This window comes from Gobio gobio (assembly GCF_949357685.1).
Source record: "Gobio gobio genome assembly, chromosome: 5".
NCBI classification, from domain to species: domain Eukaryota; kingdom Metazoa; phylum Chordata; class Actinopteri; order Cypriniformes; family Gobionidae; genus Gobio; species Gobio gobio.
The window spans coordinates 13,521,909-13,541,215 of NC_137101.1; the positions used below are offsets into that span (position 1 = coordinate 13,521,909).

The window sequence follows — 19,307 nt, forward strand, 5'->3', positions numbered from 1 at the left end:
TTTCCTGTAATGTAAAGGATTACCACGTCTACCACGTTAATCTCAACCAAATCAGTTCGCTAATTAGACTCGACCCTAAAGCAAAATAAACATTATGAGAAGATTTGTTAATTCTAGGGCGCTTTGTCCCTTTAATTCCGTTTTTCCTACGGCGACGTCTTATGATCACCTGTGAGGGGAGGAACATGCGCGTTGGATGGATGGACGGAGGAGGGAGGCGCACAACTCTAGACCTACACCCGCACGGAGAGGCTCTGCTCTCGGGATGTACGTTAACGCCACAGAGACCCTCGACTGAAATGGAGAAATAAAACGCCATGCATCCAAAACATACGCGGATACCGACATTGTCGCCTTATTCCGGACATTAAGACCCGTATCGCCGCGTAATTAGCTGGAGGGAGGGGGATTAAAAGCAAAGGGGGTCGATCATGGGGAACGAAGCGAGCCTGGAAGGCGGCGAAGGGGCGCTCGCTGGATTACCAGCGGGACTCGCACCTGACGGCAAGGGTGGCTTCATCCAGATGCCCGCAGGGGTGGAGGCAGACCTTAGCAATCTGTCTGAGGAGGAGAGAAAGCAGCTTGTGGCCGCTATGGCCAAAGCGCAGTCCAGGCAAGTTGAAGTGTCTATAAATGTATGCAGTAATGATGATGATGATGTCCATCCCTCCAGTGACTGAGCGTTTGTGTTGAACGCGTCTATGATGGGCTTGTGTTTTGATCAGGGCACTGCAGGTTGGCACATCACGACAGCATCACCGATGCAAAACATGATCACACCCATTCACGCGCTTGCTTCATGTTTACGGTCGTTTTATAGCGAGATATGTATTCCAGCCCAATTTTCAGACGTGCATATGATTGCAATTCAATACCTCTTAGTGCACTTCTGTTTCATGGCTGTACGTATAGATACAATTACCGCCGCTTTGCACAAAACGGTTTCTCTTTCATAATTGGTCTCATCATCGTTAATATGGTGGGTCACTGTGTGCATACTACACAGTGGATGTGTATAGTGTTTTAATGAATGTATTTCCCTTTAAACCGCTTTATTCAGTCAATGAGAGACACCAGGGTTATGTTAAGACTGTATTAAAAAAATAAACATTTACTTGGAAAAATATGAATGATCCTCTCTAACAAATATCCGTCCTCTGTGTATCCAGATCGCCGTTGCGTTCTCCATGCACACTCCATCTTCCTCCTATGGGCTGTGTAGGTGATGTCATGAGCTGGTTTGGAAAACACAGCCAGTCTATGAAATTTCGATCACTTGAAAGCACGCGATCGACATCCCCTTTGACATGATCTCATTCGTAAACTAATCGAATTGTGTCTTAAAAATTGCTTTGGCGTAAATGTGTTATTTTTACCCAAGCGCAAATGGGGGGAGGGGGCATAAATATTAATATGACTAAATATAGCACCGCAAGCATAAATGCCATCATGCTCATTGATCGCTTTGCTTATTTTGGAGAGCGTGCGTGTAGAATTACACCTGAGAACAAGGACTGCGTTACAGTTTAAGCAATTATTATATTTGGTTCGCTGTCCGTGGTGCTGAAACGCGCACAGTGAAGAGCGCCACTCGATCCGAAACAATACGCATCTTGGACGTGGTGTGATGATTTTCCTTAGGTGGCTGAATGACAGAACACTCAAATATATATAATAATTAAAATAACGCCCACGAGAACAACCAGCAGTTCAGACTGCTGTGCTGAACAGCCATTGGGTTTATAGTAGTGATGCACTAAAATGAAATTGTTACAATGTGCCAAAAACGAAAAATTACTCTTTTAAATTAGTTTTTTGTTTGGAATAAATATTTTAAGATTATTATTATCATATTTTCCTAAAATGTATAATATTGTATAAGATTTTTTTAATTTTGAAAGGAAAAAGTCTTACAGATGTAAATGGAATTGTGGGTACATTCTGATTATTAATGCACTAATAAATGATCTGGGAATCTGGGAAACCTGAATTAGATTTTGACCACAATATAATTTGGGCTTTTGGCTTTCTTTTGTGTGTATGTGTGTGTCCTGAAAGTCTGATGCATGCTTAGTTAGCAGTTTAAATTCTCCTCTTCCACATTAAAATTGTAGCAAAACAATTACTTTTTACTAGTTTTGTGTATTTATAAGGAACAGTTTACATAATTTACTGACATCAATAATAAACTATATGTTATCAGAAGTGTCATTCTTTTTTAGCTGATACTGTGACCATGGTGCCCTTTCAGATTTACATTTTTCTGCTGTATAAATTATGATTTTGCTTTTGTTGATTGATTGTCTGAATAATTTTCAATGCCCCTTGCAATGTAGTTTTGGAATTTATCCGGAATATCTATGAAGTACATAAAGCACCTATCTGTTAATCACATATTTTGCTACATATGTGTTGACTTGAGACTAATGAATGAGAATTTGACCTTATGTCTGTTCACTCCACAGGCCACCAGAGACTCAAGCTGGTGGCTACAGAGTTTCAGCTGGTATCAGTAAGAGTCGGACTGTAGATGCATTTGGAGAGGGGCCACCTCCCAAGCCAAAGCCTGGACGGAGCCCCTCTTCCCTCAGCCTCCTTGAGTCACGTTTCCGGCAGGAGCCGAAAGACCCAGAACAACCACGAACCGGCATGTTCTCGTCTGGCTTCCTGAGTGGGGCCAACCCCCTGAGTGCAGTCTCTTCTGCTGTCTCTTCTGCCAGCATCCCAAAGTTTAGTTTGTTTGGTGATGATGAGGAGGAGCAGCCTGCAAAGCAGGAAGGAAAGCCTCCTGGACCACAGAGTGGAGCGGGAAAGGGTCCTCCGCAGCAAGGGAGTAAGCCACCTCAGCAAGGTCAGGGACCTTCTCAGCAAAGACAGGGGCCTGAAAGCAAGCCTGGAGGTCCTGGTCCCCAACCACAAGGACCCCAACAGGGACCCAGGCCTGGGGGACCAGGACCTCAACAGCAAGGGCCTAAACCTGGAGGACCTGGACCACAACAGCAAGGACCCAAACCTGGAGGACCAGGCCCCCAGCAACAAGGACCCAAACCTGGAGGACCAGGATCCCAACAGCAGGGACCTAAACCTGGAGGACCAGGAGCCCAACAGCAGGGACCTAAACCTGGTGGACCAGGAGCTCAACAGCAGGGACCTAAACCTGGTGGACCAGGACCTCAACAGCAAGGGCCTAAACCTGGAGGACCGGGACCTCAACAGCAAGGGCCTAAACCTGGAGGACCGGGACCTCAACAGCAAGGACCCAAACCTGGAGGACCAGGCCCCCAGCAACAAGGGCCTGTTAAACCTGGTCAAGGGGTTGCAGAAAAACCCAGTGGACCTCAACAGCAGGGCAAACCTGGGTCTGGGGCTCAATCAATGTGTCCTCTTTGTAAGTCTACAGAGCTGAATGTGAAGGCCAAAGACCAGCCACCCAACTACAACACCTGCACTCAGTGCAAACAGCAGGTGTGCAGCCTGTGCGGCTTCAGTCCACCAGATTCAGCGGTAAGAGACATGCTGCCCTCAGTACATCAGTTTCATAGATTTTACACTGGTCTAAATTATTATCCAGATATAGATAAGATGAATGACATGCAATGAGACATTTGTTTCATACATACTTTCATTGAAGACTTAATTCAGTTCATACTTGGTCATTAAAGCTGTGTAGGGTTTGTTTTAATAACTCTTATTTGGTTCTGCTTGCGATTCACCCTGCACTAATTCCTCTCATCCTGAGTTTTGGAGAAAAGCATTTGCACTGTAGGTGGAAGATTATCAAGGTTACTTGCGTCACCCAGACAGGAAGTGGAGGAAGTTGTTTTTCACTGTGTTTAGAAACTACATTCATGAGTTATAAAGACAGTAATAATACAGACATTTGGCATTATTCCTGGTACATGTTAGAGGAAACAACACTATTAGTCACACAATGTTGAGTGTACAGTGGGGTTTTTTCTCTCTTTTTTTGTTGTTGAAGGATTTCAAAATGTGCATTGCATTACAATAAATGACACAACCAAACTATCAATACAAGTAAATGAAATAAAATGAATGTCATTAAATCATAAAGTAGTGTCTTTCAGGGCTTACTAATAAATCCAATAAGAATGAAGAGCTTTTAATAATAGCAAGTTTGCTGCAAATGAAATGTTATGGTTGTTTCTGTCCAGTGGCTGGCTGTATAAATGAAAATATTTTTAAGTATTGTTTATGTACAATGAGCTTGAGGAAAACACAAATGCAAATCAATATTCTTACAGAAATAATATTGTGCTCATGTTCCTTGCTTGTTTCCACAGGGTAAGGAATGGTTGTGTCTGAACTGTCAGATGCAGCGGGCGGTGGGGGGTATGGAGCCTCCTGGACCTCCAATGATGAAACAGCCTCCCAAGCAGGCCTCAGCACCTCCTTCCCCACAAAAGAAAGATCCACCCTCTGGGTCTCCCTTAAAGGGTGAGCCAGGGAAGAAGCCCCCAATGCTGACCAAACAACAGAGTATTGCTGATACAGGGAAAGGAAGTACACCTCCAACAACACCAAAATCAGGACCACATCAGGGACCTCAATCTGATCAACTAGGGGCCAGGCGTGGTCAGCCCCCTCCTCTTCAAAAACCTTCACAGAGCCCAAAAGGTAGTCCCCAGCCTTCTCCAGCGAAAACTACCCCGAAACAGGATGGAGGGGGCTTTTTTGGGGGATTTGGTCTTGGAGGTTTGACAGAGGTGACAAAACCTTCTGCAGGTGCCCAGGCTACCGAGTCAGTCACAGGGAAACTCTTTAGTGGTTTTGGTGGGTCATCCAAACCTCAAGCTGGCTCCGCAGCTCAGGCTAGCGAGTCGGTCACCGGAAAACTCTTTAGTGGGTTCAGTGGGCTCACTGACTCGGCAAAGCCTCCGGCAGCAACTCCTCAGGCTGCCGAGAGTGTTTCTGGGAAGATGTTTGGTTTTGGCTCATCCTTCCTGAGCTCTGCCACCAATCTCATCTCCGGGGAGGAATCAAAGTCTCCCCCTGCATCTCCTTTGGGATCGCCCCCTGATTCCCCCATTGGGTCTGACGTAGACTCCCCTCCTGGATCCCTCCCAGACTCAGGCTCAGAGTCACCTCCCGACACGCCACCTGCTTATTCCAAAGACCCAGTATCTCCAAAACCAACTGCTGAAGGAAAAGCAAAAGTGGACACATCCCCTCCAAAATCTAGAGAGCCTCCGATTCAAGATTCAGGCTCTGACGCCCAGTCCTGCTGTCCACTCTGTAAAGTGAAGCTGAATTTAGGATCAGGAGAGTCGCCCAACTACAGCACGTGCACAGAGTGCCAGAAGACTGTGTGCAACCTGTGTGGATTTAACCCTACTCCACATCTCTCAGAGGTAAGAGTTCTGCTGCAACTCCTTGTTAAAGTGTTTTTTGTTTGTTTGTTTTTTGTATGTCCTTTTGAAACATGAAGTCGGGGTGAAACACCAAGGGATTGTTCTGTTTTTAGCCGGAAGGAGCTTTTAGATTTCCGTCACAGCCAGCAACACCATAAGACTACTTTTGCTACTTTTGCTTGTCGTAGGCAGGTGGTATTTATAATTTAGGAGGACAGGACATTCTTTTTCTAGATGGCATTTTATTGGACAAGAATTTGTGTATGTGCCTATGAACAAGATGAGTCATCAGTTTGTCTTGGTCCATTTTCAAGGAAAGGAAAGTCTTTAAGTGTGTAAATGTGCTAAAGTGGGATTTTTTTTTAGAATATAGACAGCATGAAAGCTTACACCTCTGGTGATCATCAGTTTGGGTTTGGGTGAGCTACAGATAATGTATTTCTCTGGAGAATGATCTTTGAACATTTGATTGTTCTGTTGCATTATACATAAGTTTCATCATTCTTGTCCCTGTTTACTTAAAAACCTTGACTTGACCGATGCACTCTGAGCCTCTTTGAGTGAATGTGTTTAGGAATGTGTGTGCACTAAGGACAAGGAGAGTCATAGTCTGATCCCATCTCAGATGACTCACCAACTCGCTTCCTGTTTGGAAATTAGCCTTTGCTTTTTAGTGAGCATAGACGGTTGGGAGGTGAAACGCTGTAACTTATTTGTGAATCACTTTCTGTATTTTACTACACCAAAAATGAGCAAGGGGATATATTTAAAGGGAATGTTCACCTAAAAATAAAAATGCTGTCGTCTTTTCCTCCCCCTCATGTTGTGTGAATTTATTTTTAGGTGAACTATAATATGTTTTAATTTTATTAAATAATTTTGCTGTCATTTGATGTTCCATCATGTTAACATAATTTGCCTTGATGAAGGATCTAGACCTCGGGGACTTTTGTTGATTAATGGTTTCTATAATTAGCTACTATAGTATATTCTAAAATTAACTACTGAATTATATTATATAGCGCTCATTACAGTAGCTAATTACAGGGTTCCTACATTCATTGAATGCCTTGAAATATCAGGGAGTTTTGAATTATTATTTTCTTCCCCAGACCTGGGAAAGTCACAAAAATGCTTTGACTCTGTGTGATTTGATTGTGTAGAATAACACTTGCACACAAACCAGTGTGTCAACATCAGTCTGTCCGGTGAGAGTAACTGCTTGTGTGACTCAGAGCTAATAATTGTCTCCTAAGGGACACAAAATTGTCTTCCTTGAGCTGTATCAAGTCTCACGATGCTTTTTTGTCTTATTGGAGGCATTTCTGCATTTAAATTATATCTGATATATAAGTGTGGTTGTTATCTGACATACAAACTATCTGACATACTAACTTTTCCATATGGAAAGAAGCCACTAATTGATCTGGTAACCAAATCAATTGTTGCACATTAAGCTTATCAGGTATTTTCTGGTACAATTTGCTGCTATTATTCTAATCATTATTCATTTTTCTATACTAAAATGTGTGAAATTACATTTTCTCCATAATGTTACATAATTACTCACAAAAATAATTGCTTAATTAAACAAATTTTAACATTCCTCAAAAGAAAATCACGTGTTCCTCTGTCCGTATGAACAGGTTATGCTAAGCTGACATGCTCTGACCTGCGGCATTTGATGGCTCTCACGTGTAAACCACCCTGTGTGTTTGATCGTGGGTTTGCACACCAGGTTGCTCGAGCTCTCTGTAATCCCGTGAGACTATTTCAGGTTTTCCTAACAGATTAGCCAGGGCATGTGTGTCCGGTTCAACCTCACATGGTACAGCTAATGACTTCACTCATCCTTATTCCGTCAAGAGTATACCCTACCAAGATGGCTGACAACACTGATCCCAGTTTAGATAAGACAGTCCTGTCATTTTGATCTGTAGACTGGCCTTATTGTAGACATTAATGCATGTGACTACATGCCTTTGCCGTGTGTTGTTTATTCGCCAGATTGTCCTGATCAAAAGGGCTCAAGGCTGTAGAAAATTGCTTTATCAGGATCAGTGCTGAAGTGCTTCCATTTGAGTAACATCCTCACTTGAGATTAGATTTAGTCTCACTCTCTTCCTGCGTGGTTTCAACACTACTTTTGCTACTGTGACAACGCTGGGCGAGTGTGCATATGAGAGTTTGTGTGCATGTCTGTTTTTGCTAACAGGATTTAAAGGGCAACAGCTGATTTTTTCTGAAGGCCACTTATATTGTAAAATCTCTCAATATGTACAAGATTTTAATGACACACTTTGGCTTTCAAAGATGATCGCTGTTTTTGTTCATTATTTCTCTTTCCTCTGTCTCTCCAATGGCAACACACCTTCTCCATCGGGGTTTTCACTTATTCATGTAACTGGAATTCCTTGTGGCGCTGCTCCTCTGCCTCATTCCACCCTCATCTATAGATTTGTATGACTTGAATTAGAATCTCCTATAACTCTCATTTCATCTCTCTTCTTTCATCATTTCTCGCTGGTTGTTTTGAAGAGGGTTGGAAATGCTCCCTAGGCATCACAGTCTGTATAATATAAAACACAAAAAGCATTTAAGAACTTAACTAAACTAACATTTTGCTAGACATATTACAGGTTCAATTCCAGTTGAAATCGACTTGTCTGTCCTTTTCTTAAAAAAAAAAACCTAATATCCGTTATACAGTGAGGCACAATGGAGATGAATGGGGCCAACCCCTTGACATTAAAATACTGACTGTTGCAATACTATAACCAATGAAAAAATATGTATCTTAACATAATTTTAGTGTTTTGGTAGCTTTTCAGCCATGACAAAATTACACCTTAAACCAGGGGTGGGCACTTCCAGCCCTGGAGGGCCACTGTCCTGCAGAGTTTAGCTCCAACCCTAATCAAACACACCTGAACAAGCTAATCATTGGCCCTGTCCCAAATGGCACCCTAAACCCTCACGGTCTTCCTCTGAGTCCGCACTTTCACGACGTAATGCCGCTTTGACTGCTGGGAAGAAGTCCGCTGTGTAACCCGCAACAGTGGGGGCTCGGCAGAAGTGCGCATCGAGGGCGCATATCGACCTCAAAGGGTGCGCTCGCGAGCACCCTTCTGAGACCTAAAATGACAAATGGGACACCCTGTGGTCTCGTTGACGCGCACACAGCGGCCCTTGTAAGTCCACAAGACCGAAAGTTCAGACCGTCTTCAGGATTACTAGAAGGCTACAGGCAGATGAGTTTGATCAGGGTTGGAGCTAAACTCTGCCGGACAGTGGCCCTCCATGACTGTAAGTGCCCACCCTACTGTAAACCCTAAAACAGTGATAAAATGACAAGAATAATTTGCAGAAAAAATCTAATACAGAATAATTAAAGTAAGATTTTAAATCCTCCAAAAAAACTGGCCCCATTTCTTTAATGAAAATTAATTTTTGTGGAATCAACATTATGCTACAAATGCTGTCAATTAAAGGAACACAGCACTATTTTTGAAAATAGGATTTTTTCGAATCCATTCAGCAGATCTCTGGGTCTGGCGGTAGCACTTTTAGCATAGCTTAGCATAGATCATTGAATCTGATTAGACCGTTAGCATCTCGCTCAAAAAAATGACCAGAGTTTAGATATTTTTCCTATTTAAAACGCGACTTTTCTGTAGTTACATTGTGTACTAAGATCGACGGAAAATGAAAAGTTGTGATTTTCTTGGCCGATATGGCTAGGAACTATACTCTCATTCCTGCATAATAATCAAGGAACTTTGCTGCTGTTGGTTGTCACGTTGGTTATGTTGACGGAAGTTAGCCTATTTTCAGGCGCTGCGTAATATCATTGCGCCTGCTGCACCCATGGCACAGCAGCAAAGTTCCTTGATTTTTTTCAGAAATAGTGGTGTGTTCCTTTAAGCTTAATTTGTTTTGAACCTGAAGTACTCTAACTTGATGTTATCTAACCTGGGTGTTGCCACTGACAGTTATATCACCCACACTTGTAATTGGCAGATCTGTGCTTAGTTGCACATGTCCTGTTAACTGATGAGCTATATAAAATTGTCCTTTTATGGCTAATGATAGGTATTGTTGGACAAATCAGGTGTGGCGCTTTTTCCATGTGGCAGAGTGTTGACAGTTTCACAACGGTCCCACAGTGAACTGGACCAGGGATTAGATTTCACACTCTTGGGTGTGTGTTTTTTTTTTTTTTTTTGGTTGGCCATCTGCCTTAGGCTTTGAGTCAGTTGCCAGCAACCTGATGTGCTGTCCCTCCCACCTCAAAGATAACCCATTCATTTCATGCCCACAGTCACAGACAGCCCTGTGTTACATGAAGTACATGTTGTTTGTCTGAGATTGGGTAAGATCTTGTCTTTGGTTTGGCCATGCCTCCATCCTCTAGGGCTATGCCCACGTGCTCACGCTTACTGTGACCCATCCACCTCCCACTCCACCAGCCTAAAAGATTTAGCTGACTCCCCTTCCTCAGTATTATCACCCCAGGGTCAGATAAAGCACTGCATGGCCTCCCTCAGAGCCGAACTCCAGTTTTACATGATCCACCACCTCCCTGAATCTGAGCATCCAACAGCCAGAACTGCTTTATGCTATTGTGCTGTCTTTCTATAGCTGTAGAGCAGGCGTGATCATATTCTGCATTTGACCTGATTTGCATCAGGCTTGATAAAAAGGATGCATTTCAGCAGAGAATAATATTGTCACACTATATCTTAAAATCTTCAGTTTACATGTGAATATAATTTTTCCATTCAACATGATATAATAATTTACTTTCTTAATGTGTGCCTGTCCTTATTGTGCATTATTTATCATTGCACATTATTCCCCAAAAAAATTCTCTACGTAATCTTCCATCAAAATTGATAACTTGCTCTGCCTATAAAACAACTTTAATCTTTGTATTTTTTGTAAAATGTGAAACTTAATGAACATTTACACCACCCTGTCATTTTGACCACATTTCAGATTATTAATTGTGTTTAATAGTTTTCTGGTTATTTCAGAGCTATCATTTCACATTATTTTTACAAAATATTTCAGCATTTTTATATTTTATTAGTGGCATTGTTGATTGTGGTGAAAATGCATCACAACTGAGGAACGGTCAATGTTTGTATAACATGTAATTTTCACTTGTTTTTTGTTTTGTTTTTTAATTCTTTGGTAGATGTCTTTTTAGTGCTGTCAAATCGATTAATCGCAATTAATTGCATCTAACATAAAAGTTAATGTGTGTGTGTGTGCGTGTGTGCGTGCTGTATATATACACTGGTTGTTTTAAAAAAGGTTGGAAATGTTCCTAGATGTGATTTCATCGACACAAACTTTTATGTTAGATTTGATGAATCGATTTGAAGATGCTTTCTTTTTAAAAAATATAATCATATTTTATTGATTGATTTGAATAATTTGGGATTTAAAGTCTGGGTCTGTAACAAGGGTAAAACAATAAAAAATATAGCCCCGTTTCCACCGAAATTACCCGGAACAAATTGTCCCAGGAACTTTTTTTCCCAGGAAAAAATATAAAAAATACATGATGAAGATTTGCTACCTTATTGAGAGGATCAGATGGATAAACAGGCTCCTCCCAAACTTTCATTTAGAATGTCATTTTGTAGACTATTGTACTATTTTACAAGTCTGTTTACATTGACATAAATGTTTACATTACATTTAATGTATAGAAATGAGAAGCTAAACATCTTGCCTTGAAAGACTTCAAATTGAATGCTTCATATCCATCTTCCTCAGCCTTCTTCTGTCTGCTTGTTCTGTTCCCATAGCTACAGCTCTGTCTCTCTATCTGTCTATTTGATCACTTTATATAATGTCTACAGACGTGTGAGTCTGTGTGCCTTCCATCGCCATGGAGATATGTCCGCTTGTCTGTTTGATTATGATGTTTGCTTTGTTTATCTTTAGCTATCTTCTGATTTCTTGCATGCATTTCTAGCAGAACCTCTGGGACTCTTAATCTACTGGACGATGTGTCCACGTGAATGTCCGAGTAATGGCCTGTCACTGAGGGACCAAATATTTGTTCTCCTCCTCAAATAGTCATTATTTATTCTTGGTTTCATCATACTGTATGTTTTTTTTTTCAGTCCTGTCTATCTGTCTATCTTATTCCTCTTTTCAGTATGTCTGTCTCACAGACAAAGCTGTTCCTCTGTACTCTCCAGTACATTGAGGCAAAAATAGCCAGAGTGGCAAAAAAGTGGTAGAGGCAGAGCTGACTGCAGAGCATAATGGGAGATGGTTCTCTTTGTGGCAGCAAGTTTGTATTGCCGCGTGTGTGACTGTGTGTGTTTTCCTTTGAGCTTGAAAGGCTCTCTTTTAGGCCAGATGCATTCCTGCAGTGTCCACCACGTGCCATCCTTTCCCTGATGATTTGAAAGCAGGCGTATTTTTAGATGTGAAGGTGTTTTGTGTGTGCTTGCATGATGGAGAGACAGCCACTAGGCACTCTGTCCATTAAACCAAGCTCTTGGTGTACAAAGACAGCAATCTCGCCGTTGAGAAATAAATGCATGTGTCTTGTGTCATGCTGGCCCTTTATAACAAGTGTGTGCATAGCAGTGAATGTGTGCATGATGTGCATAAACAAATGCTAAATTTGTATACGTACATTAGGACATACTTAATGTGGTCTTTAACAATCCCCCTTGTAGTCCACAGAGACAGTGAGTTATCTAGAGTGTAGACGCCCACGGACCATTTTCTGAACGTCTGATGCATAAGTCGTACAAAATTGGTTGAATTCTACAGGCTATCCGGGAGACATGTGTATCGCGTTCTTTAATGATCTACCTGGAGCTGTTGTGATGCCAAACCCCCTCATGGAAGAAGAATGCAGTCATGTTTACAACTGAAAGACAATCAATTAAATCGGTGAATCAATTAAACAATGTATTTTCAAAATATGTGAAGTTCGCAGCATAGACTTAGACTTTTTAAAAATACGTCCAAGAGTTATTGTAGCCGGGACATCAGCGTTATATTTTCACGCCCCTAAACATGATGCCGAACTGTGATTGGATGCTTTACATGTCAGTCAGTGTCCTCGGCCGATGAAAACAGCGATGGAGTCCAGACCTTCTGCCGTCAGTCTGAAGGTCTGGCTGCGCGAGACTATCTAGAGTGTGTGGGTTGTTTTTTTGTTGTTGTATTTTTATGTGTTGTTAAGGCATTAGTCTCAGCATACATCAGATGCTTAGTATAATGAAAACTGCCACATTTTACCCATGCAGGCAGCACCAGGAAATCCATATGGTGCCAACAAAAGAGTCTTACAGGAAGTATGAACCTCACACACAGACCTACTGCAGCTAATAAGGAGAGGAAGAGGGGTGGCGGATGTGAGAGGAGGAGAGAAAGAAAGAGAGTTGAGAGTGAGAGAGAAGGCGGCAGATGATATTAGAGTTTGGAGGAGGAGGAAGTGTGTGGAAAGGTTATTGAGAAAATGTGACTTCATATCTGTTTGATTTTTCTGTGTGTACAACAGAAGTGCAAACAAATTAACTTGAAAACTTAATTCAAATACACATTTAAATATATGAATTAAGAAAGGCTTGTTCCATATATCCAAGTTACAGTACAGCTGGAGTATCTATGTTTACTAGTGTACTAGTGTTGTAGTACTCGAGACCGGTCTTGGTCTCGTCTCGTCTCGACCACATTTGTACTCGGTCTCGTCTCTGTCTCAGACTTAAGACTCAGAATTTTGTTTCAAGACAGGTCAAGACCACAACTGCTGGGTTATTACTAAATTGCCGGTGCATTGTCTGATTTATTTATTAACATCATTAATGTGATTTGAATATAAAGCTTACTGCTTCATATGCAATCAATAACTTATTTCTACTTTGATTTATGTATTATGCCGGTTCAGAAATTAATGAGGGATTGTTTCAAAAATGCTCACAAAATTCAGGATATTGTTGCAAAATGTACTTGTATGAGATCCGGATTTTTATATTATAACGTGTTATATAATTAAGCAATATCACAAGAGCAAGAGAGCTGTTTTCACAAATTTGAGCATGACTGCAAACATTAAATAATAAAAAATAAAAAAACATTATTCTCAACATTATTTATGCCTTTGTAATATGCATCTTCTGGACCACCTCTGCTGTGCAAAGATGAATTTTGTTGTTAATTATTTAATTTGATTGGTAACGCCTCTGTATAGTGTCTTATTCTAATTATATTTATTGATTAAAAATAAGTAATTTCTCAGGTGGTAATGTGGATCTTTATGAATTTAAAGAGGTCTGGTCTTGGTCTTGTCTTGGCCTCAACACATTTGTCTTGGTCTCGACTTGGTCTCAGATTAGGTAGTAGACTACAACACTAGTGTGTACTGTTTGCAAATGATCATTTGGATAATTCTACATGATAACCACCGATTCCACCAAATTTCAGTTATTGTCACAATAGTAAAACTGTGGTAAATTTGTATTGGCATTAAAAAAAAAGAATTTAAATCAAGAGATTTGGAAAGCATCTTATACTGAGTATATACTTACTGATTATATACTTACTGAAGGTATTACCATGTTAATTTAATATTATTTTACAGTTATATAACTGTAAATAATTTATGATGGAAACTATGATTGACATGCTACATTTTGTAATGGAGTGTATTACATCAACAAAATAAGCCTGTTGATTTCTTTGGGCTTTTAGTAAATTTAGCTCTGTTTCACACCTTTATTGACTGATTTCACAAATACACAAATTCTGGCTTTAAGTGTGAGCACACCCACCTCTTCTGTACTCATTGGATAAGGATTTTCAAGCACAGTTTTCTTCAATTGGAAGTCAAGCCAGGTTTCTTGTGCCATAGAAGGAATAGCCTACATTTATGTGGGAAAACCTTTTCTGCAGCTTTTGTAATCAAGCATCTAAAATCCCTCTTGAAGTGGCATCACATTACAAAAGAGAGATGGATTTATTCCGCAGGATAGGGTTATTTTTATCTTACTGTACTTTTGAAAATTTTAATTTTCATGAAAACTGCTCTGTTGTAGTAAGTTGTTTTATCAAATTGGTCTGTGCTGTGATTGCATTTTTTTATTCAAACTTCATGGGATATAATTACACTGTAAAAGTATAAAATTGAAATGTGCTATTGCATTTACATGCAGTTTTCTTCCATACCCATTTTTCTCTGCTGTACATCCTATGTGGTAAATTTCCCTTCCAAATAATCTGTAATAAATCTTAGAAACAATCACTTAGCAGCCTGGGGTGCTCTAAAGAAGTCTGACATAGATTATATAAGTCCTCATAAAAAGCTTCATGTAGCTGTGTCTGATATCCCTGTCTGCTAACTCAGCAAATATAAAATAATGAGTGGTGAGGAGACAAGCAGTGTTTTCAGCCCAAGCCACAAATCACGTGACTGTTCGAACTCTCGTTATTTAGCATCAGTCACAGTCTCTTCACCTCTAAGGCTGCTGGATTTAATGCCTCAGTTTGTGAGGCTGGTAAAACACACGAGTATGCTAGCCAGATCATGCAGAGGTTTGTGGTCAGAGATTGAACAAAATGACTCAAAATTGATGTTTCATAATTGAAGTCTATGACCTGCGAGTCAGACAGATGTGTTTCCATTCAGTTCCAAATCTACAGTACATTGGCTCCATCTGATCTGTAATTTGTAGTTTGACGCATGGGAAGATTGCTTTGTTGCTGATGAATTAAATGAAAAGAAGTTGAGCCCAACTTGTTTCATTTTAAAGTCCATGTTTTGTTTTCAAGCTGCAGTAGAAGTGAGAGCAGACATCTGTTTTTGCTCATCATTGCTTTGCTATTTATCAACTTATCAACATCAGCACTGAATTTATTTTTAATGAAACTCAACATTTAATTGTTGGTCATTTTTTCCTTCGAAGAATAATATTTCCTTCTCTTCTGATGTACCTTACCACATAATGCTGAAATACAAGTACCTCTAATAAGGTTACAATCACAACTATATTTCATCTTATATGGTTTCATTAGGATTTTGTGTCTTTGTCTTTGTCCTTGAACTGTGTCTGTGTACACTTATGCCTTGCCATGTAACCCATTGTGTGTGGAATTAAATATCCTTTTCTCAGAGTGTCTCTGCCCTTGCATGGCTCAGGGATCCCAGACCTCCTCTAGAATCGGACTAAACCCTGCAGCAAAGCCATTGAAAAACTACAACGTAGCTAAGCATGCCTCAGCACTGAAGCCTAACATAGATCGCTCTGGATTTACGTCAGCCAGTGGGGCATGATTCCTCATGAGAGGACTGCCTGCATGTGGCATCTACATCCCCCACGAACATGTAATATTCATCTCTGACGTTAGCATTTGTGGTGCATTCAGTGTTGAGGAGTGCTCAGCTTGACGCCACAAGGTTCAGTTCAAGGATTGTTCTTTTTGGTAGCTCTCGTCAGCTTCAGTGTTTTCTTTAGAAAATATATCTTGGACATCTTTCTAAATAAATTCCTGTGGGCTGCAATAGTTTGGGGGAAACAGCCATTATAAACAGTTGTTTAGTTTTAATTGAGCTGTGATCAAATCACAGTCACAGCTTAAGTGGGGGATGGAATTTTTTCCCATGTGGTCTTTCAAAGTAAATTAAGCTGAAAGGATACTAGTTTACACAAAAAACTGTAGACCACATTTCCTTTATTGCATTTTCAAATGTGTTTTCTTGAAGATTTAATTAGCTTCAAATAGACACATTTCCCATCAGAAACATAAACTTTTTCTATCCTATGTCTGTAAGTTGGAGAATTATCATATATCCCCACAGCATTGCCTAAACCTGCTTAATCTTTTAGCTTGTTTTACTTCATGGTTAGCAATGGGTATGCGACTAAACAGGATAACAAATACACCCACCTCCATACATACATATATGTTGACCCCACACATACTGTACACTAGCATCTTTAAACAGTAGTTGAGGTGCAGTTTTTTGCTGAACAAGTTTTTCTGACATTGAGCTGATAAAACTTCATCCCATTACTATTAATAATAAATGAACAATCTCTTAAGTTACATAAATTTAAAAGGCACTCCAGAAATAGAATGAGTTATCCTTTTGCTGTAGCATTAGAAGTTTATTAGTTAACTGTGTTGTGCAACATGGAAAAACTGAATCAGAGGAATGGAAATGGATGGAAATAGCACTTCGACCTTCAATACTTCATCTCAAATATGTTATTATTCCTTTTTTTACAGAAAGAATGGCTCTGCCTAAACTGCCAGACACAAAGGGCTCTCTCCGGGCAACTTGGGGATATGCCACCTCCGCCTTCTCCATCCAAGCTACCAGCCAAACATGAACCCACCCCTCCCTCCTCCCCAGCCCATGCAGTATCCTCCACCCCTTCCTCTCCTGCACCCACTGCCACTGCCACCCCTGCCAAAGGGCTAATACGAATGCCCAGCATAACTCAGGCCCTGGATGACAAGTCTGAGCCAGTCTCAGCCAAAGTTGATGCTAAAGATGTGAAAAATACAGAAACAGAACAAGGGATTACAGCAGAGCCAGTACCCAAGAATACACAGGTAGTACCAGAAGAGAGCAAAAAACAAGCACTTGGCACCCTGACTGAAAATGTAGAGGGCATAACGACTCCACCTGAGCAAACAGTTAGCGAAGATGCCACTCCCTTACATCCTGTTTCAGAAGAGGCAGCAGATGTGAAAAGGGCAGATGTCGAACAGGCTGAAACTCTAGAACAAATTGAGGCCCCTGCAGAGGTACAGAAAGCAGAGAAAAGTGAGCCAGAACAGTGCCAGGTCCAAGAGCCAGAACACACTAACAGAGTTGAAACAGAGCCTGAAAGCAGCCAGGAAGCCCCTATGTTTAATAGTGTTACTCAGACCCCTTTAATTTGTGACATGGAAGCTATTCCAGAGAAAGACATAGAGCCACAATACACTGAGACATCAGAGCCAGCAACACAGATTGTAATGACAGAGCCCAATGCATGCTCTCCTATAAGCAAGGAACCGCACAGTCAGACTCGAGAGAAACAATCTGAAGAGCTCACACTACCCTCAAATGTAGATGCAGTAGATAACATGTCTGTAAAGGAAAGCTCTATCGAGACAGCAGCTACTGATCCTGATCAGAGTAGCATAGGGAATGTGCCAGAGAGGAAACCTGAGGCCTCTGTACACATTGAGGCATCAAGGATTGAGTCCAGTGATGATCCCCTATCCCATAATTTTACTGATCAAGAAGAATCTGCAGAGCCAGAAAATAAAGCAGATCAATTTAAAAGTGTGGAAAATGGGGTCATAGTGGAGGGCATTTTAGAAAACAAATTAACTGCAGAGCAGTTTACAGACCATACAGAGTTAACTTCCCAAAACAATTTAAATGTATGCGACACAGAAGAGCTTATTGTACAAATGCAAGAGATGAAAGAACCATTTGAGAAGTCAGAAGTCACTAGCAAAGATTCTAGTCTTATGGAAAATGATATTTCTGTAGATAAAAAGGACGAAACTTCTGAAAAAAGTTTAACAGAAGATAAGATAGAGGTTGAGGACACATCACAGACACCGTTAGATGTGCCCTCACCATCTCCAGTTGCTGAGCTCAACTTCACAGAAAATAATGGATTTGTAAATGTTAGAAATTATAATCCAAAGGAGCCGTGCACTAAAGAGCTATGTGAGGAAAAAGAGGATAAACCACTGGAAAAGGAACAGATGAGCACAGATAAAACAAAGCTGGAAAAATATATGCCGGAGCAAGCAGGTGGAGATTTAGAGATACTCGAGAACACAGAGCAGAAAGTCACTATTAAGACTGTTTCTGACAACAAAAATGTTGAATTTGGTCCTGAAAGCACATTCTCTGAACAAGGGATTAGTTCAGATAAAAACAAAGAAGAGAAAAAGATGGAGGATACATGCTCTCCAGACTTTCAAGAGGCTGATTCCAAAATAGACCAAAAAACATCAGAAAGAGATAAAGTCTATGAGGAAAAAACAGATTTAGATGCTGTTATTACAGAGAATGGGAAAGAATGTATAGTCATAAGAGATGAACTGTCCTCTGTTAATAATAAAAATGTTTCAGAGATGGTAGAACAATTATTGCCTGAAGAGAAGGAAACTAAGCAGATTCCATATACGGTGACAAAAAAGGCTCTAGAGCAGTCTGCCATACCAAGTGGTCTTACTGACCAGAAAATAGAAGTCCCCTCACCCCCTGCGGTTAGTAAGAATGAAGACACACAAGTAGTAATTGAGATTAAGCCTGAAGAGATGCAGTCTACACAACAAGCCAAAACCCCTTCTGTAACTGAGATGGTAGAAAGAATATTGCCAAAACAGAAGGATGTTGGGCAGATTCCAGACTCTGTGAGTGAAAAGGCTCTAGAACAGTCTGCCATACCAAAGGGTCTTACTGACCAGAAAATAGAAGTCCTCTCACCCCCTGTGTTTAGTAAGAAGGAAGACATAAAAGCAGAAATTGATATTAAGCCTGAAGAGATGCAGTCTACACAACAAGCCCAAACCCCTGTTGAAACATCTACCATAGCTAGCGAGAAAGATAAATTACCCAGTGAGGAGCTGATGGAAAAAGCACTGGTTGTAACTGACCAGGAAATCACCAAAAAAACTAAACTTGAATATACAGCTCAATGTGTGCCCCATAGCCTAGACCATGATGTAGAACTAGCCTCCCCATCCTCTACATTTAGCCAACAGGAAAGAAACAAATCAGAAGAGGGGAAGTTGACTTCTGAAGCACAGGAGAAACAGGATGATGTGCTACAGCCATTGATAAAGCCTAATAAAATTGATGAATCTGGAGAGGTAACTGTACATGTAGCTGTAGAGGTATTTCTTGCACATACTGTAGGATCCTTGGCTAGATAGTATCCCAAA

General features: G+C 40.7%; 1 protein-coding gene across 1 annotated transcript in view; it reads left to right on the plus strand.

The window, feature by feature from the left end:
- Window positions 1-431: 431 nt before the first annotated feature.
- pcloa (piccolo presynaptic cytomatrix protein a) overlaps window positions 432-19,307 on the plus strand; it is a gene marked incomplete at its 5' end in the record, with an annotated part of 57,400 nt that continues 38,524 nt past the window's right edge. Inside the window, 4 exons of the mRNA XM_079818103.1 lie at window positions 432-623; window positions 2,476-3,504; window positions 4,302-5,369; window positions 16,635-19,235. Coding sequence (XP_079674229.1) covers window positions 432-623; window positions 2,476-3,504; window positions 4,302-5,369; window positions 16,635-19,235 — 4,890 coding nt within the window. The remainder of the gene's footprint in view (window positions 624-2,475; window positions 3,505-4,301; window positions 5,370-16,634; window positions 19,236-19,307) is intronic.